Below are 13,621 nucleotides of genomic sequence, written 5' to 3' on the forward strand. Positions count from 1 at the left end.
AATTATTGAATACATATATCGGACTCACCTAATGCGATGGCTGGAACTGTTTCTCTTTGGCGAGGCGTTTGGTGTCAGGTGGTAGTGATGATGATGCTACTCGCAGCTGGTTTTGCAGGTTTGGGTCAGTCAGTCTTGAGCGAAACCGAGTCTTTGCAAGAGTCAGTTTTGAAAAGAACTGCTCACAGCTGTAGGTCGTCCCAAACAGTGATGCAAACTTCAGTGCATGTCTCCTCAGAATGGGAAAATCCTCAGCACGTACATACAGTTTGTAGAACTCGAGCAAAGGGAGGACAAATCTCACACTCTTACTATGTCTCTCCGAAAAGATCGACTGGACAACCCTCCCATCTACTTTCTCAACAATCCTCTCCAAGAAGTTCTGTCGCTCAAGCTTTTGGGTCTCACTATCTGCCATGATCTTTCTTGGGAAAACCACATTTCCAAGCTGGCCTCCAAAGCCAGTCGCCGACTGGGCATCCTACGTCGTGCGAAGTCCTTCCTCGGCACACCTGAGCTCCTCACCACATACAAGGCTTTCATCCGCAGCTCAATGGAATACTGTTCTCCCCTATGGGCCGGTGCTCCTGCCTCACACCTAGCTCGGCTTCACGCTGTTGAAACCAAAGCTTTCAGAATTATTGGAATCTCCCGCGATGAAGCTATCTCTGAGGGCCTTTCACTCACTCACCGCAGGCAGGTAGGTGGTCTTTCTGTCTTCTTCCGACTCCTCTCCGGCCTTGCACCCCCAGCTCTCTCTGTGCTCTGTCCCCCAAATATTCCTACAGGTCGCACAAGATCTGCCAGCAACCCTCTGATGGTTAAACTGCCGAAATCTCGGCTGTCTGCTCACCTTCACTCTTTCATTCCTCTTTTCCCCCGCCTCTGGAACAAACTCCCTCACTCCCTTCAATCCCACTCCTCCCTCCAGGTCTTTAAAACAGCTGTTCACCACCATCTCTTATCTTCCCCCATCCAAAACCTTGATCTTTTCTACCCCCGCTAATTCACCCCAGATCCACCTTGTTTGAAATTCCAACTTCTTTCCTGGAAGTCCTGGCAGTGTCCATATGTTTTATGCCTCTCCCACCCCCCTTCCCATGCCCCCCCTTCCCATGCCCCCCCCCCCCCCCCCAACGCCCTTTCCCTCTCACAGATCTCTCGATGTCTCCATGTCTCTCGGTCCCTGCTCTCAAATGTTGTGTTTGTGTCCTTCCCCCTCTCTCCCCATCTTGTCTACTGCTCCCGATGTTATATGTTTTATGTGTCGGTTTGTCTTTCTGTGTGATTAATGTTCGCTCTTTCACGAGCCTCGATCTTGTATACAAAAAAAAAAAAAAAACCTTTTTAAAAAAATAGATAGATAAATTGCCTCGCGGGCCGGATCAAACGGTCTCGCGAGCCGTATACGGCCCGGAGGCCGGAGGTTCCCCACCCCAGATCTAAAGCATGCAAAATCAAGGAAAAAGATGATGCTGTTCATTCCCAGAGTAATAATGGAATCTCTTGGAAGGAGGAAAAAGAATAAAAATTTGGTGGATAATTAGAATGAAAGATTCCACTTTGAAATGTTCAAATTGTTACTCTTTTTCTCGACCTTACTCCTACCCTTAACAGGTTATGAATCTCGGCCGAGCAGACTTCAAGCCAAAGATGGGACGCCATTCCTGGTTGTGGCACGCCTGCCATCAGTAAGACCGTTTGTGGGTGTGCAGAGGGTTACAGGAGAAACTTAAATGGAAGAGTGGATGGAGACACACAAGAGATGTTTCAGGACACTAAGGGCAATAGCTCAGGCACACCGCTTACTAATTTTTTTGGCCTTTAGAGATGTTTCTTGCGAGTCTCAAGCAAATTAATCTTGGAATTGTGACTCATGAAAGCATTTTGATGAACGCATTTTCTCTCCCAAAGTCGATACATAATTAAATAGACAAACTAGAACAGCACTCGGTAGATCACATACCTCCGCCATGCTGAACAGTTTTTTTGTATCCCACCAATAGGCCGGATCTGGATTCGGACCTGAACCAAAACCTAATCCGCTTGTTCTTGTCACCAAACCAACACGTCCACTAAGTTTAGTCATAACTCGTCCATTACTTTTTGAGATATCACGTTGTGTACCGCTTTTCGCCCAATTTCTCAATGGTGAAGAATGACTTAAAAAATTAAATAATTCTCGTATGCTAATCCATATTCAGATCTTCACCAAAATCGAATCTATGTGTCCTTGTCAGACACCCAACCTCTCCACCAAGTTTCGTCCAAATCCGTCCATAACTTTTTGAGATATCCCGCTACGTATCGTTTTTGGCCCAATCTCCCAATGGTGAAGAATCGCTTCGAAAATTCTAGTAGCCGGATCCGGATCTTCACCAAAATATAATCATTTTTGTCCTCACATACACTACCTCTCCGCCAAATTTTGTCCGAATCTGTCCACAACATTGAGAGATTTTGTTCACAGGCAAACAGACAGACAGACAAACAAACAAACAAACAGGGGTAAAAACATAATCCACCTTCGGTGGCGGAGGTAATGAGCTACACGTTATTATTGTCGATACTATAAAAGGTGCCGTGCATGCTGGCATCCATCTTTGGAGCATTTTATTCCACCCACTAGCCGAAACCCGTGGAACATCCACGGAAGGGAGGATGTGGTGTATGGATAGAGTGTACCATTATGGATGGCATAGGGGATTTGCTTGTCCGAGTAAGAGTTAGGAAGAAAGATGAGAATGAAGAGTGCGTATATGAACAACGATCGCCGACACCGGCACAAATGCATGCTCTGGATTGTCCACTCAGTGGACCGCTTGCTTTCGCCTTCGCCTGTCCAATCAGCGGACAGCTTGCTTCGCCTTCGCCCAGCAGACGCCAATACGATGGCGTCGTAAGATGGCGTCGTAAGATGGCATCGTATCGGCAGTTCATCGGATGCTTTTGGGCCCCAATGTCGGCTAATTCAGATTTTTCGAGTATGGCTGTACGTGTACGTGATAAACAAAGTGCGCGGTTCGTAGATCGTAAATCCATTAGTGCCGTGGGCATCGGGTCACTGGGTGCGGCGTAAAAGGGATAACAAAGTCGAGTCCTTAGGCTATTATTATATAGACTAGCCGAAACCCGTGGAATATCCACGGAAGGGATGATGTGGTGTATGGATAGAGTGTACCATTATGGATGGCATAGGGGATTTGCTTGTCCGAGTAAGAGTTAGGAAGAAAGATGAGAATGAAGAGTGCGTATATGAACAACGTATTTATTGCAATCTACTTAAATGACAACGCTACGATATACTTTTGAAAAATGAAAGGATTCATAATAGGAATCGACATAGCACCACTCTGGGATTGTCCACTCAGTGGACGGCTTGCTGTCGCCTTCGACTGTCCAATCAGCAGACAGCTTGCTTCGCCTTCGCACAGCAGACGCCAATACGATGGCGTCGTAAGATGGCGTCGTATCGGCAGTTAATCGGATGCTTTTGGGCCCCAACGTCGGCTAATTCAGATTTTTCGAGTATGCCTGTACGTGATAAACAAAGAGCGCGGTTCGTAGATCGTAAATCCATTAGTGCCATGGGCATCGGGTTACCTGGTGCGGCGTAAAAGGGATAACAAAGTCGAGTCCTTACGCTATTATTATATAGACTAGCTGAAACCCGTGGAACATCCACGGAAGGGAGGATGTGGTGTATGGATAGAGTGTACCATTATGGATGGCATAGGGGATTTGCTTGTCCGAGTAAGAGTTTTTTTTTTTTGTTTGTTTTTTTTTGTTGTATACCAGATCGAGGCTCGTGAAAGAGCTAACATTAATCACACAAAAAGACAAACCGACACACAAAACACAAAAAACAAGGGGAGTGGCAGACAAGATGGGGAGAGAGGGGGAAGGACACAAAAGAGAGGGGGAAGAGTGGGAAGGACACAAACACAACATTTGAGAGCAGGGACATCGGGAGGACTTGGGGGGAGGTGGGAGAGGAATAAAACATATGAACACTGCAAGGACTCTGGGGTGAATTACCGGGGGTAGAAAAGATCAAGGTTTTCGATGGGGGAAGATAAGAGATGGTGGTGAACAGCTGTTTTAAAGACCTGGAGGGAGGAGTGGGATTGAAGGGAGTGGGGGAGTTTGTTCCAGAGGCGGGAGAAAAGGGGAATGAAAGAGTGAAGGTGAGCAGAGAGCCTAGACTTTGGCAGTTTAACCATAAGAGGGTTGCAGGCAGATCTTGTGCGACCTGAAGGAATATTGGGGGGACAGAGCACAGAGAGAGCTGGGGGAGCAAGGCCGGAGAGGAGTCGGTAGAAGACAGAAAGACCACCAACCTGCCTGCGGTGAGTGAGTGAAAGGCCCTCGGTGTTGACTACATCGCAGGAGATTCCAATGATTCTGAAAGCTTTGGCCTCAACAGCGTGAAGCCGAGCAAGGTGTGAGGCAGGAGCACCAGCCCAGTGGGGAGAACAGTATTCCATTGAGCTGCGGATGAAAGCCTTGTATGTGGTGAGGAGCTCAGGTGTGCCAAGGAAGGACTTCGCACGACGGAGGATGCCCAGTCGGCGACTGGCTTTGGAGGCCAGCTTGGAAATGTGGTTTTCCCAAGAAAGATCATGGCAGATAGTGAGACCCAAAAGCTTGAGCGACAGAACTTCTTGGAGAGGATTGTTGAGAAAGTCGATGGGAGGGTTGTCCAGTCGGTCCTTTCGGAGAGACATTGTAAGAGTGTGAGATTTGTCAGGATTGAAAGACATGTTCCACTTGTTTGACCAGTCTGTGATTTTGTCCAGGTCTGCAGAGAGTGAGGAGGCTGCAGACTGCCGATCTGAGGGATGAGGAATGGAGCGACAGAGAGTAGAGTCGTCAGCAAAGAGATAGAGAGGATTTTCAAGAGAGTCAGAGAGATCATTGATGAAGACCAGAAAAAGCACAGGGCCCAGAACACTACCTTGGGGAACTCCAGCCTGAACAGGAAGAGGAGATGAGAGAAACCCATTCAGGGCCACACGTTGACTACGACCAGAGAGGAAGTCCGCCAGCCATGCGTGGAGATTTCCATGGATACCAAAGGAGGAGAGTTTGGTGAGCAGAGCAGGGTGCCAGACCGTATCGAAGGCACGTGAAATGTCAAGGGAGACAGCTCTAATTTCCTGTTTGGCGTTGAGGACCTCCATCCATTGTTGAGAAATGTTAGGAAGAAAGATGAGAATGAAGAGTGCGTATATGAACAACGATCGCCGACACCGGCACAAATGCATGCTCTGGATTGTCCACTCAGTGGACGGCTTGCTTTAGCCTTCGCCTGTCCAATCAGCGGACGGCTTGCTTCGCCTTCGCCCAGCAGACGCCAATACGATGGCGTCGTAAGATGGCGTCGTATCGGCAGTTAATCGGATGCTTTTGGGCCCCAACGTCGGCTAATTCAGATTTTTCGAGTATGGCTGTACGTGATAAACAAAGAGCGCAGTTCGTAGATCGTAAATCCATTAGTGCCGTGGGCATCGGGTCACTGGGTGCGGCGTAAAAGGGATAACAAAGTCGAGTCCTTACGCTATTATTATATAGATTGGTTGGACAGTTCGCCTGACTCCACCCACAATTTCAACCTGAATAATCATACAGCCACCATGTTGGTGCTTATTGCTATGCAAAGCCAAAGTCATCTTCAGAGTTGTCATATTTACAATTGCCATGACCCCCTATATAGTTTCCCTTCAATGTAAAACGACCAAAGCAGCAGTTAAAAGGATTTTGAGCTGACATGTGTCACGGGACTTGTGAAGATAGGCCTCAGCGATCGAGGCAGCAGTCTGTTGTCTATACACTGCCCAAATAACGATGTGGCATTCTCTTAAGCAGGGCTTTTACCGCAGAGGTTTGCCGATCCTTGCTGATATTTCCAACTATTTTTTCTTTAAAAACTCGACCAGGGACCATAAAACCCATGTCTTTGTCCGAGGAATTCTGGGAATCTCACGACATTGTGAAAGAAAATATCCGACATCATTTACTTTTATCGATGTGTATATGTGCATCAGGAAGATGATAATTATTGGTTTTGGGTCGTTTATTGGCAAATTATTCTGCTCATGGTCACTTGGGAGTTGCAATGCTATGGGGTTTCTGCATATCTCACGGGATTGTGAGTTGGACAGGTGACCGTGACGGGTTTCTGTGAAGCCGGTGATGGCATGATAAGGGAGGGGAAGGCATCAATATTTTGCTGTTTTGATGGGGATGGGGAATGCCTGTTTGCTTTTATGAATGGGAGGAGGGTGAGGAGAGAAGGACAGAGTTGGGGTTTGGGAGGGGGGAGGGGTTGAGGCTTTGGGGGGAAGTGGAGGTGATGACTTTTGGTAGGGGGGAGGGCTTAGGGCTTTGAGTGGGTAGAGGATCGATGCCTTAGGATTGGGAGGGGGGGGGGTGACTTGGGATTGGGTGTGGAGATTGAGGACTTCAGTGGGGTTTGGGAGGAGGTTGACGACTCAGGGTTTGTGAGTGGGAGTGTGGAATAGTTGAGGACTTGAATTCACTTTTACAGTGCGCGGATGTCTTGAGGGTACCTGCTAGTCTTTATTAAAATATAATTTATTTTCAAGGCAAAGGTTTAAATATAGAGTAAGTTTTGTGACCATTTAATTAGCAAGTGCATACATAACATGAGAGGTATGTGGAATTCATGGGTTCATGGTTCATGAATCATGACTCATATGAATAACTATTCAGAAATGACACACCCATGGTGAGATGGCTTCAAACATGCATAGCCAATTTGTATTTAGGCATAGTAAGAGTAACAAGCTGAGATGTCTACAACTATTACTACTATTACTACTATTACTACTACTACTACTACTACTACTACTACTACTACTACTACTACTACTACTACTAATTTAATTGCCCCAATTATTCCCACCTTCTTGTGGAGTCGGCAGTGGCGGTTTTTGGCCCAAGTCTTTCACGAACCGGATGGCCAGGCCTGTCGTTCGACCGAAAGCAGTAAAATTTCGTAATTTTTTTCAGGGTGCCGGCAACAACTCGTCTACTCTTTGCGAAAAACACCGAGGGATCTTTAATATCCACCAACTAATTCCAGCAGACAGGACATCCGGATCAACAATCTTCTGAGGGATGGAACACGTAATGATGCCTCGCCCTGCACGTGAAACCTCAGCATGACAGTTTATATTTGGGTCGAGATTCAAATCCAGGCCAGACAGCTCTGCGAGGAATATGCGTACCTCTTGGCTATCCTGCAGACGTACTAACAATGTGAGAACGGCAGGTATTCGTAAAGTCAATGAGGTCCAAATAATTGGACAAGTGAGCACAAAGATGGTACAGATGTATATAGATATAAACATGTGTCTATTTACTTTTGTCTCCCTCATACCTGTGCAGACATTACCACAGTATGAACATATTCACTCACTATGACCTCCTTGCACGCAACGGATCTCGTGTAGCAGAAGGACATAAGGCCAGCTTCTGCCTGGAAGACTCCGAATGTGCCGAGGGTAATTCTTCCATTTGAGACATAAATGACACTTTTTTCAGCAATTCCACTCACTTCCAAATCGCAAATGTATCACGTGTTGCAAGCCCACATTTTATACTTTATGCAGGCTTCCCGCGCATTATGAAAAGTCATTAAACATCATTATATTTGAACCTCTGGTTTTGAGGCCCGTAAAAGTCATTATATTTACTCTCATGTCATTAAAAGTCATTAAATTTGGGAATTTGGGAAAAGTGCATACGGAATATGCGCGCAAAGCCACGAATCTTCGACTGACCCCGTAACATAACACGAGTCCTCGATACGAGATTGGAACTGCTGCTGTAGCCCTGTACATGTCATTATTGTCATACGTTCACTGATATATATATATATATATATATATATATATATATATATATATATATATATATATATATACACACATCACTAGTGAAGTACCCTGCCACGCACAGGATGGAGCCCAAATACAGACAGACAATGCAAAAACGGAGAATGCCAAACCATGAACCAATAAATTATTTCTATACTACCTTCAGTCGAATACCCATAAGACGAACAGTAAGACCCACAAAGTTGCAAAATTCGTGAAACTTGCAAAATCATGAGAATAAAAAGAATAGGCTTGCTTTTGCCAAGGGAATCGAAGCAGTAATCCGATGTCAAAGATGCAAAAACCACCAAGGATAAGTCAATGCGACAAGTTGATGTGAACAGGGAAAGCTCATTTTTTATTTCATTTTTTATTCTTATGAATTAATTAATTTTACATTAATTAATTAATAGCTAATTCTTTCTTTTTGTACACCGCACCTTTCCTATGCCATCTCCAAGCGCTGCATAACGTCATTGCCGGGCACCGAAGGGGGCTCGGCAATGACGCACGCTGAAAGGGAGTACTTAGTTTTCACTCTGGTTGTTTGTTTGTTGTACACCGCACCTTTCCTATGCCATCTCCAGGCATTGCAAAACGTCATTGCCGGGCACCGAAGGGGGCTCGGCAATGACGCACGCTGAAAGGGAGTACTTAGTTTTCACTCTGGTTGTTTGTTTGCTTTCTTGTTTTCTTGTTTGTCCGGGCGATATCTCAGCCATCATTTGAGCTAGGAAGCTGAAATTTGGGCACAATAGTAAGTACTTTGTCAAAAACTGTATTTTTGTACACCGCTCCTTTCCTATGCCATCTCCAGGCATTGCAAATCGTCATTGCTGGGCACCGAAGGGGGCTCGGCAGTGACGCACGCTGAAAGAGAGTACTCAGTTTTCACTCTGGTTTCTTGTTTGTTTGTTTTCTTGGTTGTCCGGACGATATCTCAGCCATCCTTTGAGCTAGGAAGCTGAAATTTCGGCACAGTCGTGAGCAAGTCCTTTGTCAAATACGGTATTTTTTGTTTTTTGAATAATCAATTAATTGAGGAGTTATTTAATTATTAGCGTTTAATTAAGTACTTATTTAATTAATTAAATTTCATTTCTCTTCTGACCATTATTAACTCAGGCACCTTTTGAGTTAGGAAGCTGATATTTGGACATGCCAATGACCAGGTGATTTGGCTGCAAAGGATATTTTTGATTTATTAATTAATCAATTAATCGATTAATTATTTAATTATTCGATTAATGACCCAAAAAATTTTTTTTTTTAAGTTACAGATTCTGATGAAATAGTGGTAGTTTATGTGTTCTCTGACCAAATTGATTACCAATTTAATTTTTTTATGATTATTATTTATTTATTTTCATTATTAATCATTTATTTATTTTCTTTCTCATTTGGCCAATATCTCAGGCACCTTTTGAGCTGGGAAGCTAATATTTGGACATAAGTGACCAAGTGATGTGGCTATCAAGGATATTTTTGATTTATTGATTAATCATTTCATCTATTAATTATTTATTGATTAATCGATTAATTATTTATTGAGTAATCAATTAATTATTTAATTTTTTATAAATGACTTATTTAATTAAATTTCTAAAAGATACATCTTCGGATGAAGCACTAGTGGTTTAGTTATGCGATTAGCCAATTGATTATGAAAATATTTTGTGATAATCTTTTATTGATTTTAATTATACAATTAATCAATCAATTAGCGTACACCTCTGCCTCCCAATGCAGCCTCAATGAGCTGCACTGTGGTATTGCCGGGCGCCGGAGGCGCCCCGGCAATGCCGCTCTGTAGGATATTTAATTATTTGGCATGGGGGCGGTGTACTTTGAATGTATGTGTACTTGTTTGTTTTTTGATTAATCAATTAATTGATGAGTTACTTAATTATTATCGATTAAGTTCTTGTATATTTCTTTTCTCTTCTGGGCAATATCTCAGGCACCTTTTGAGTTAGGAAGCTGATATTTGGACATGCCAATGACCAAGTGATTTGGCTATGAAGGCTAATTTTGATTAATCGATTAATTATTTAATTATTCGATTAATGACTTAATTAAAAAAATTTAAGTAACAGATTCAGATGAAATCGTGGTGGCTTATGTATTATATTAGCCAATTGATTAATTATCGCATTTTTTTAATGATTATTATTTATTTATTTCCATTATTAGTCTTCTTTTTTTTTTCTCATTTGGTCATTATCTCAGGCACCATTTGAGCAAGGAAGCTGATATTTGGACACGATAATGACCAAGTAATGTGGCTATAAAGGATATTTTTGATTTCTTGATTAATCAATTCATTATTTATTGATTAATCAATCAATTATTTAATTTTTTTGATTAATGACTTATTTAATTAATTTTCAAAAACTTAGAGCTTCGGATGAAGCACTACTAGTGGCCTAGGTATGCTATTAGCCAATTGATTAAGAAAATATTTTATGATCATCATTTATTGATTTTAATTATGCAATTAACCAATCAATTATTGTACACCTCAATTATTGTACAGTCTCTATGAGCTGCATGGCGGTATGGCCAAAGGCGCCCCGGCAATGCTGCGCTGGAGGATATTTAATTATTTGGCATGGGTGCGGTGTACTTTGAATGTATCTTTACTTGTTTAATATAGTTTTTTGATATGTATATTATGGTGCCCAACATGACAGCAGGAACCATGTTATATTACCTGTACTGAAATCTTAAGGTATACGTTAGCAGCAGGATCTCTTGTCAGACGTTTAAGGGAGATTTCATCGTCGTAACGATATTTGGTTCTTGTACAAACAAGCGTATGTTGAAGAACTGGTGACCGGTTGCATAAATATGTGTAACAATTCTCTATCCGGAGCATCACTTCTGCTGTAAAAGTTTCTTGACAAGGGTTACAAACCCCGACGGGTCACCACTCCGCAATATACTTGGTTGAAGGTGCAGGAATTTGTCATTTTTCCAGGGTGTCCATGATAACTTGCCGACTCTTCAGGAAGGACACAGTGTGATCTTCAATGGTCACAAACGAATGTTAGCGGACAGGATGCCCAATTTAAGTTCATCCGATGGATGGTGCACACATTGATGCAAAACACCAAGATAACAGTTTGTAGATGGATCGACATTTGAACCCAGGCCAGACAGCACAGAGGCAAGTGTGCATATCCCTCAGCTATCCTGCCAGGCCACAGTTGCATTCATTTGTATTGAGCTTTAATATCGTTGAGGACATTTATTTTCCTTAAACTTGAATTGAATATGAACAATAGTCTTGCAGTTCTTGGTAGGGATGATTTGATATGAGGAATCACCTCGCTATTACATATGCAAATATGGTAGAATTCCTCCATATCCATGGGATGCACCTTTTTATAAATAAAAAAAATAATTAAAAGTCACAAAACTACAATATTAAACCTCAGCCATCTGTATATATACATGGTGGTACGGACGGGGGAGGAGGACGGAGGGGATCGTTGCGTGGGAACCTCAGGTCTGGCATCCAGACAAGTTGTTACATTATAAAAAGGTAGTTCGCTGTTATTTAACAATCACATTTTAAGTGCAAAAATGAAAAATAAATGCAAACTAGAGAATTCATAAAACACCTTACCCCACACACTGTTCAGGTTGATAATTCACTTGAAATAAAATTAAGATTTTAAAGGTTGTATAGTAAAAAAAACCGGAAGTTTACCGCCATTAATGTCTTATACACCGGCGTATTTAACATGTCCAAGTAACGCAAAAGTAGAGGTTTTTGAAAGTGCCAAAAAGGAGCTTTGTATTCTAGTATTCAAGTACTGTACATAATTTAATTGAAATAAAATAAAGATTTTAAAGGTTGCAGGAAAAAATTTTCGGAAGTTTACCGCCATTGATGCAGCGTATTTTCGGTTTGTCCTTTGTAGCGTCCTTAAAAACAGTAAGTTTCCTGTTTGGAAAGATTCTCAATTTTGTTTGACTGCCAGACAGGCAGAAAGTCTAAAAAAATTATCTCACTCCTCTCTGTGCATGCCCAGTTGAGACAAATTCAGAGCCAAAATAATGCTAAACTACTGGTCCGTGTTCTGATTCATGTTCCAATTCGTGTTCAAAATATAACATTCAATTGAAATTAAGTTGTTCCTCGATCTTAAACTGACATTTGTAGATAGACAGACAGACAGACAGAGTGAACCAATTGCTTAAACCCGCTTTTTGCTTCGTGTATGCTGGCTAATTACCTATCCAGAAAAAACATAAACACAACATTTCATTCCCAACAACAGCTTTAAGACATTCACTGTCCAATCTACAACAGGTGCAATTTTTTTGGCAAGAGCAGCGAGTGGTTTCTGCTACCAGAACAAGACATGACACCATCTTTAATCGCTTAACCTGCAGGTGTTCGGAAGCGTTACGAGTGTGCAAACTTCGGTAACCAAGGCATTACAGTTGGATGTAGCGATTCCTACCTCCACGACATCGACTGCCAATGGATCGATGTCACGGACGTACCACCTGGGGACTACATTTTCCAGGTACACATAAATGATGATGATGATGTTATACGTCTGCTTCTCAAGACGTAGAAATAAGTTTGTGAGAGGTGCACAAATGTGTCTGGTGCAAACTCTAGCCAAGCAAAGAACCACAGAACCTCTTGTGTTTCCACTTGTCTTTAACAGATCCTGATAAACCCAGAGTTTGAGGTCTCTGAGTCAGATTTCACCAACAATGCAATGCGCTGTGCTGCAAAGTACGACGGTTACCGAATTTTCCTACAAACCTGTCATATCGGTGAGTTGGAGCTGCGATTTGTTTCCTATATATTATTTATACGAGCAATAACCAGGGGTGTGGAACGTGACGAGCGCTCTTCCCGATCCCAACGAATAATAAATCCCACACATGTGCTCGTAACGCTCCGCACATTTTATTTTACATATCTGTCTGATCACCGGTGCTTCTGCTTTCCTGGTTTGCATTGGCGGAAAAAAAATGTGTATGGCAGACATATCTTTGTTTCTTGCGGATTATGCGGTGTTTGCGGGGTGAGACGTGATCCGTGGCTCATGCTCTCCTTTAAGGTCAGTAACTACTTTTAATATATACAGTGGAACCTTGACTTACGAGTTTAATTCGTTCTGTGACCGAGCTCGTAACTCAAATTGCTCGTATCTCAAATCAAATTTCCCCATTGAAATGCATTGAAATGCTATTAATCCGTTCCAGCCCGCCAAAAACCACACCAATTTTTTTTTAAATATACAGTATATATAAAAATATCTCGCGCTTTATATTTCACCTGTATGCAGCATACAAGTTGGCAGGATGGCCTGGACTGGAGGTACGCACACTTGACTCTAAAGTCTAAACTGTCCAGCCTGGGTTTGAATCCCGACCCAGCTATAACCTGTCATGGGTGAATCACAGGCAGGGTGATTCATCAATGTGTGTACCGCTAAACTGGGCGCCCCGTTTGCGTCCCATTAGTTGTTGGATGTTAAGGATCTCACCGTGTTTTCCACAAAGAGAAGGCGAGCTATCGCCGGCACTCTGAACAAGTTGACGGCAGAGATACTGTACTTGCACGGCAAGATAACCACGTGTCGCACGATCTCTTGTCATGGTCCACAAGATTATCACAGAGAGGTGCAGCTTCCAGCGTTTCGAGATCTGATCCAGGCCTATCCAACGAGTTGTTGGTGGTTGTC

The 13,621-nt window shown here is 42.8% G+C and overlaps 1 protein-coding gene across 1 annotated transcript in view; it reads left to right on the plus strand.

Annotated features, from left to right (window-relative positions):
- The window catches only part of LOC137413598 (lysyl oxidase homolog 3-like), a 91,864-nt gene that overhangs the window by 52,834 nt on the left and 25,409 nt on the right, over positions 1 to 13,621 (plus strand). Inside the window, exons 12-15 of the mRNA XM_068099030.2 lie at positions 1,618 to 1,691; positions 7,414 to 7,529; positions 12,309 to 12,445; positions 12,593 to 12,704. Coding sequence (XP_067955131.2) covers positions 1,618 to 1,691; positions 7,414 to 7,529; positions 12,309 to 12,445; positions 12,593 to 12,704 — 439 coding nt within the window. The remainder of the gene's footprint in view (positions 1 to 1,617; positions 1,692 to 7,413; positions 7,530 to 12,308; positions 12,446 to 12,592; positions 12,705 to 13,621) is intronic.

The sequence above is a fragment of the Myxine glutinosa genome, chromosome 1 (assembly GCF_964187855.1).
Source record: "Myxine glutinosa chromosome 1, kmMyxGlut1.1, whole genome shotgun sequence".
NCBI lineage: Eukaryota > Metazoa > Chordata > Myxini > Myxiniformes > Myxinidae > Myxine > Myxine glutinosa.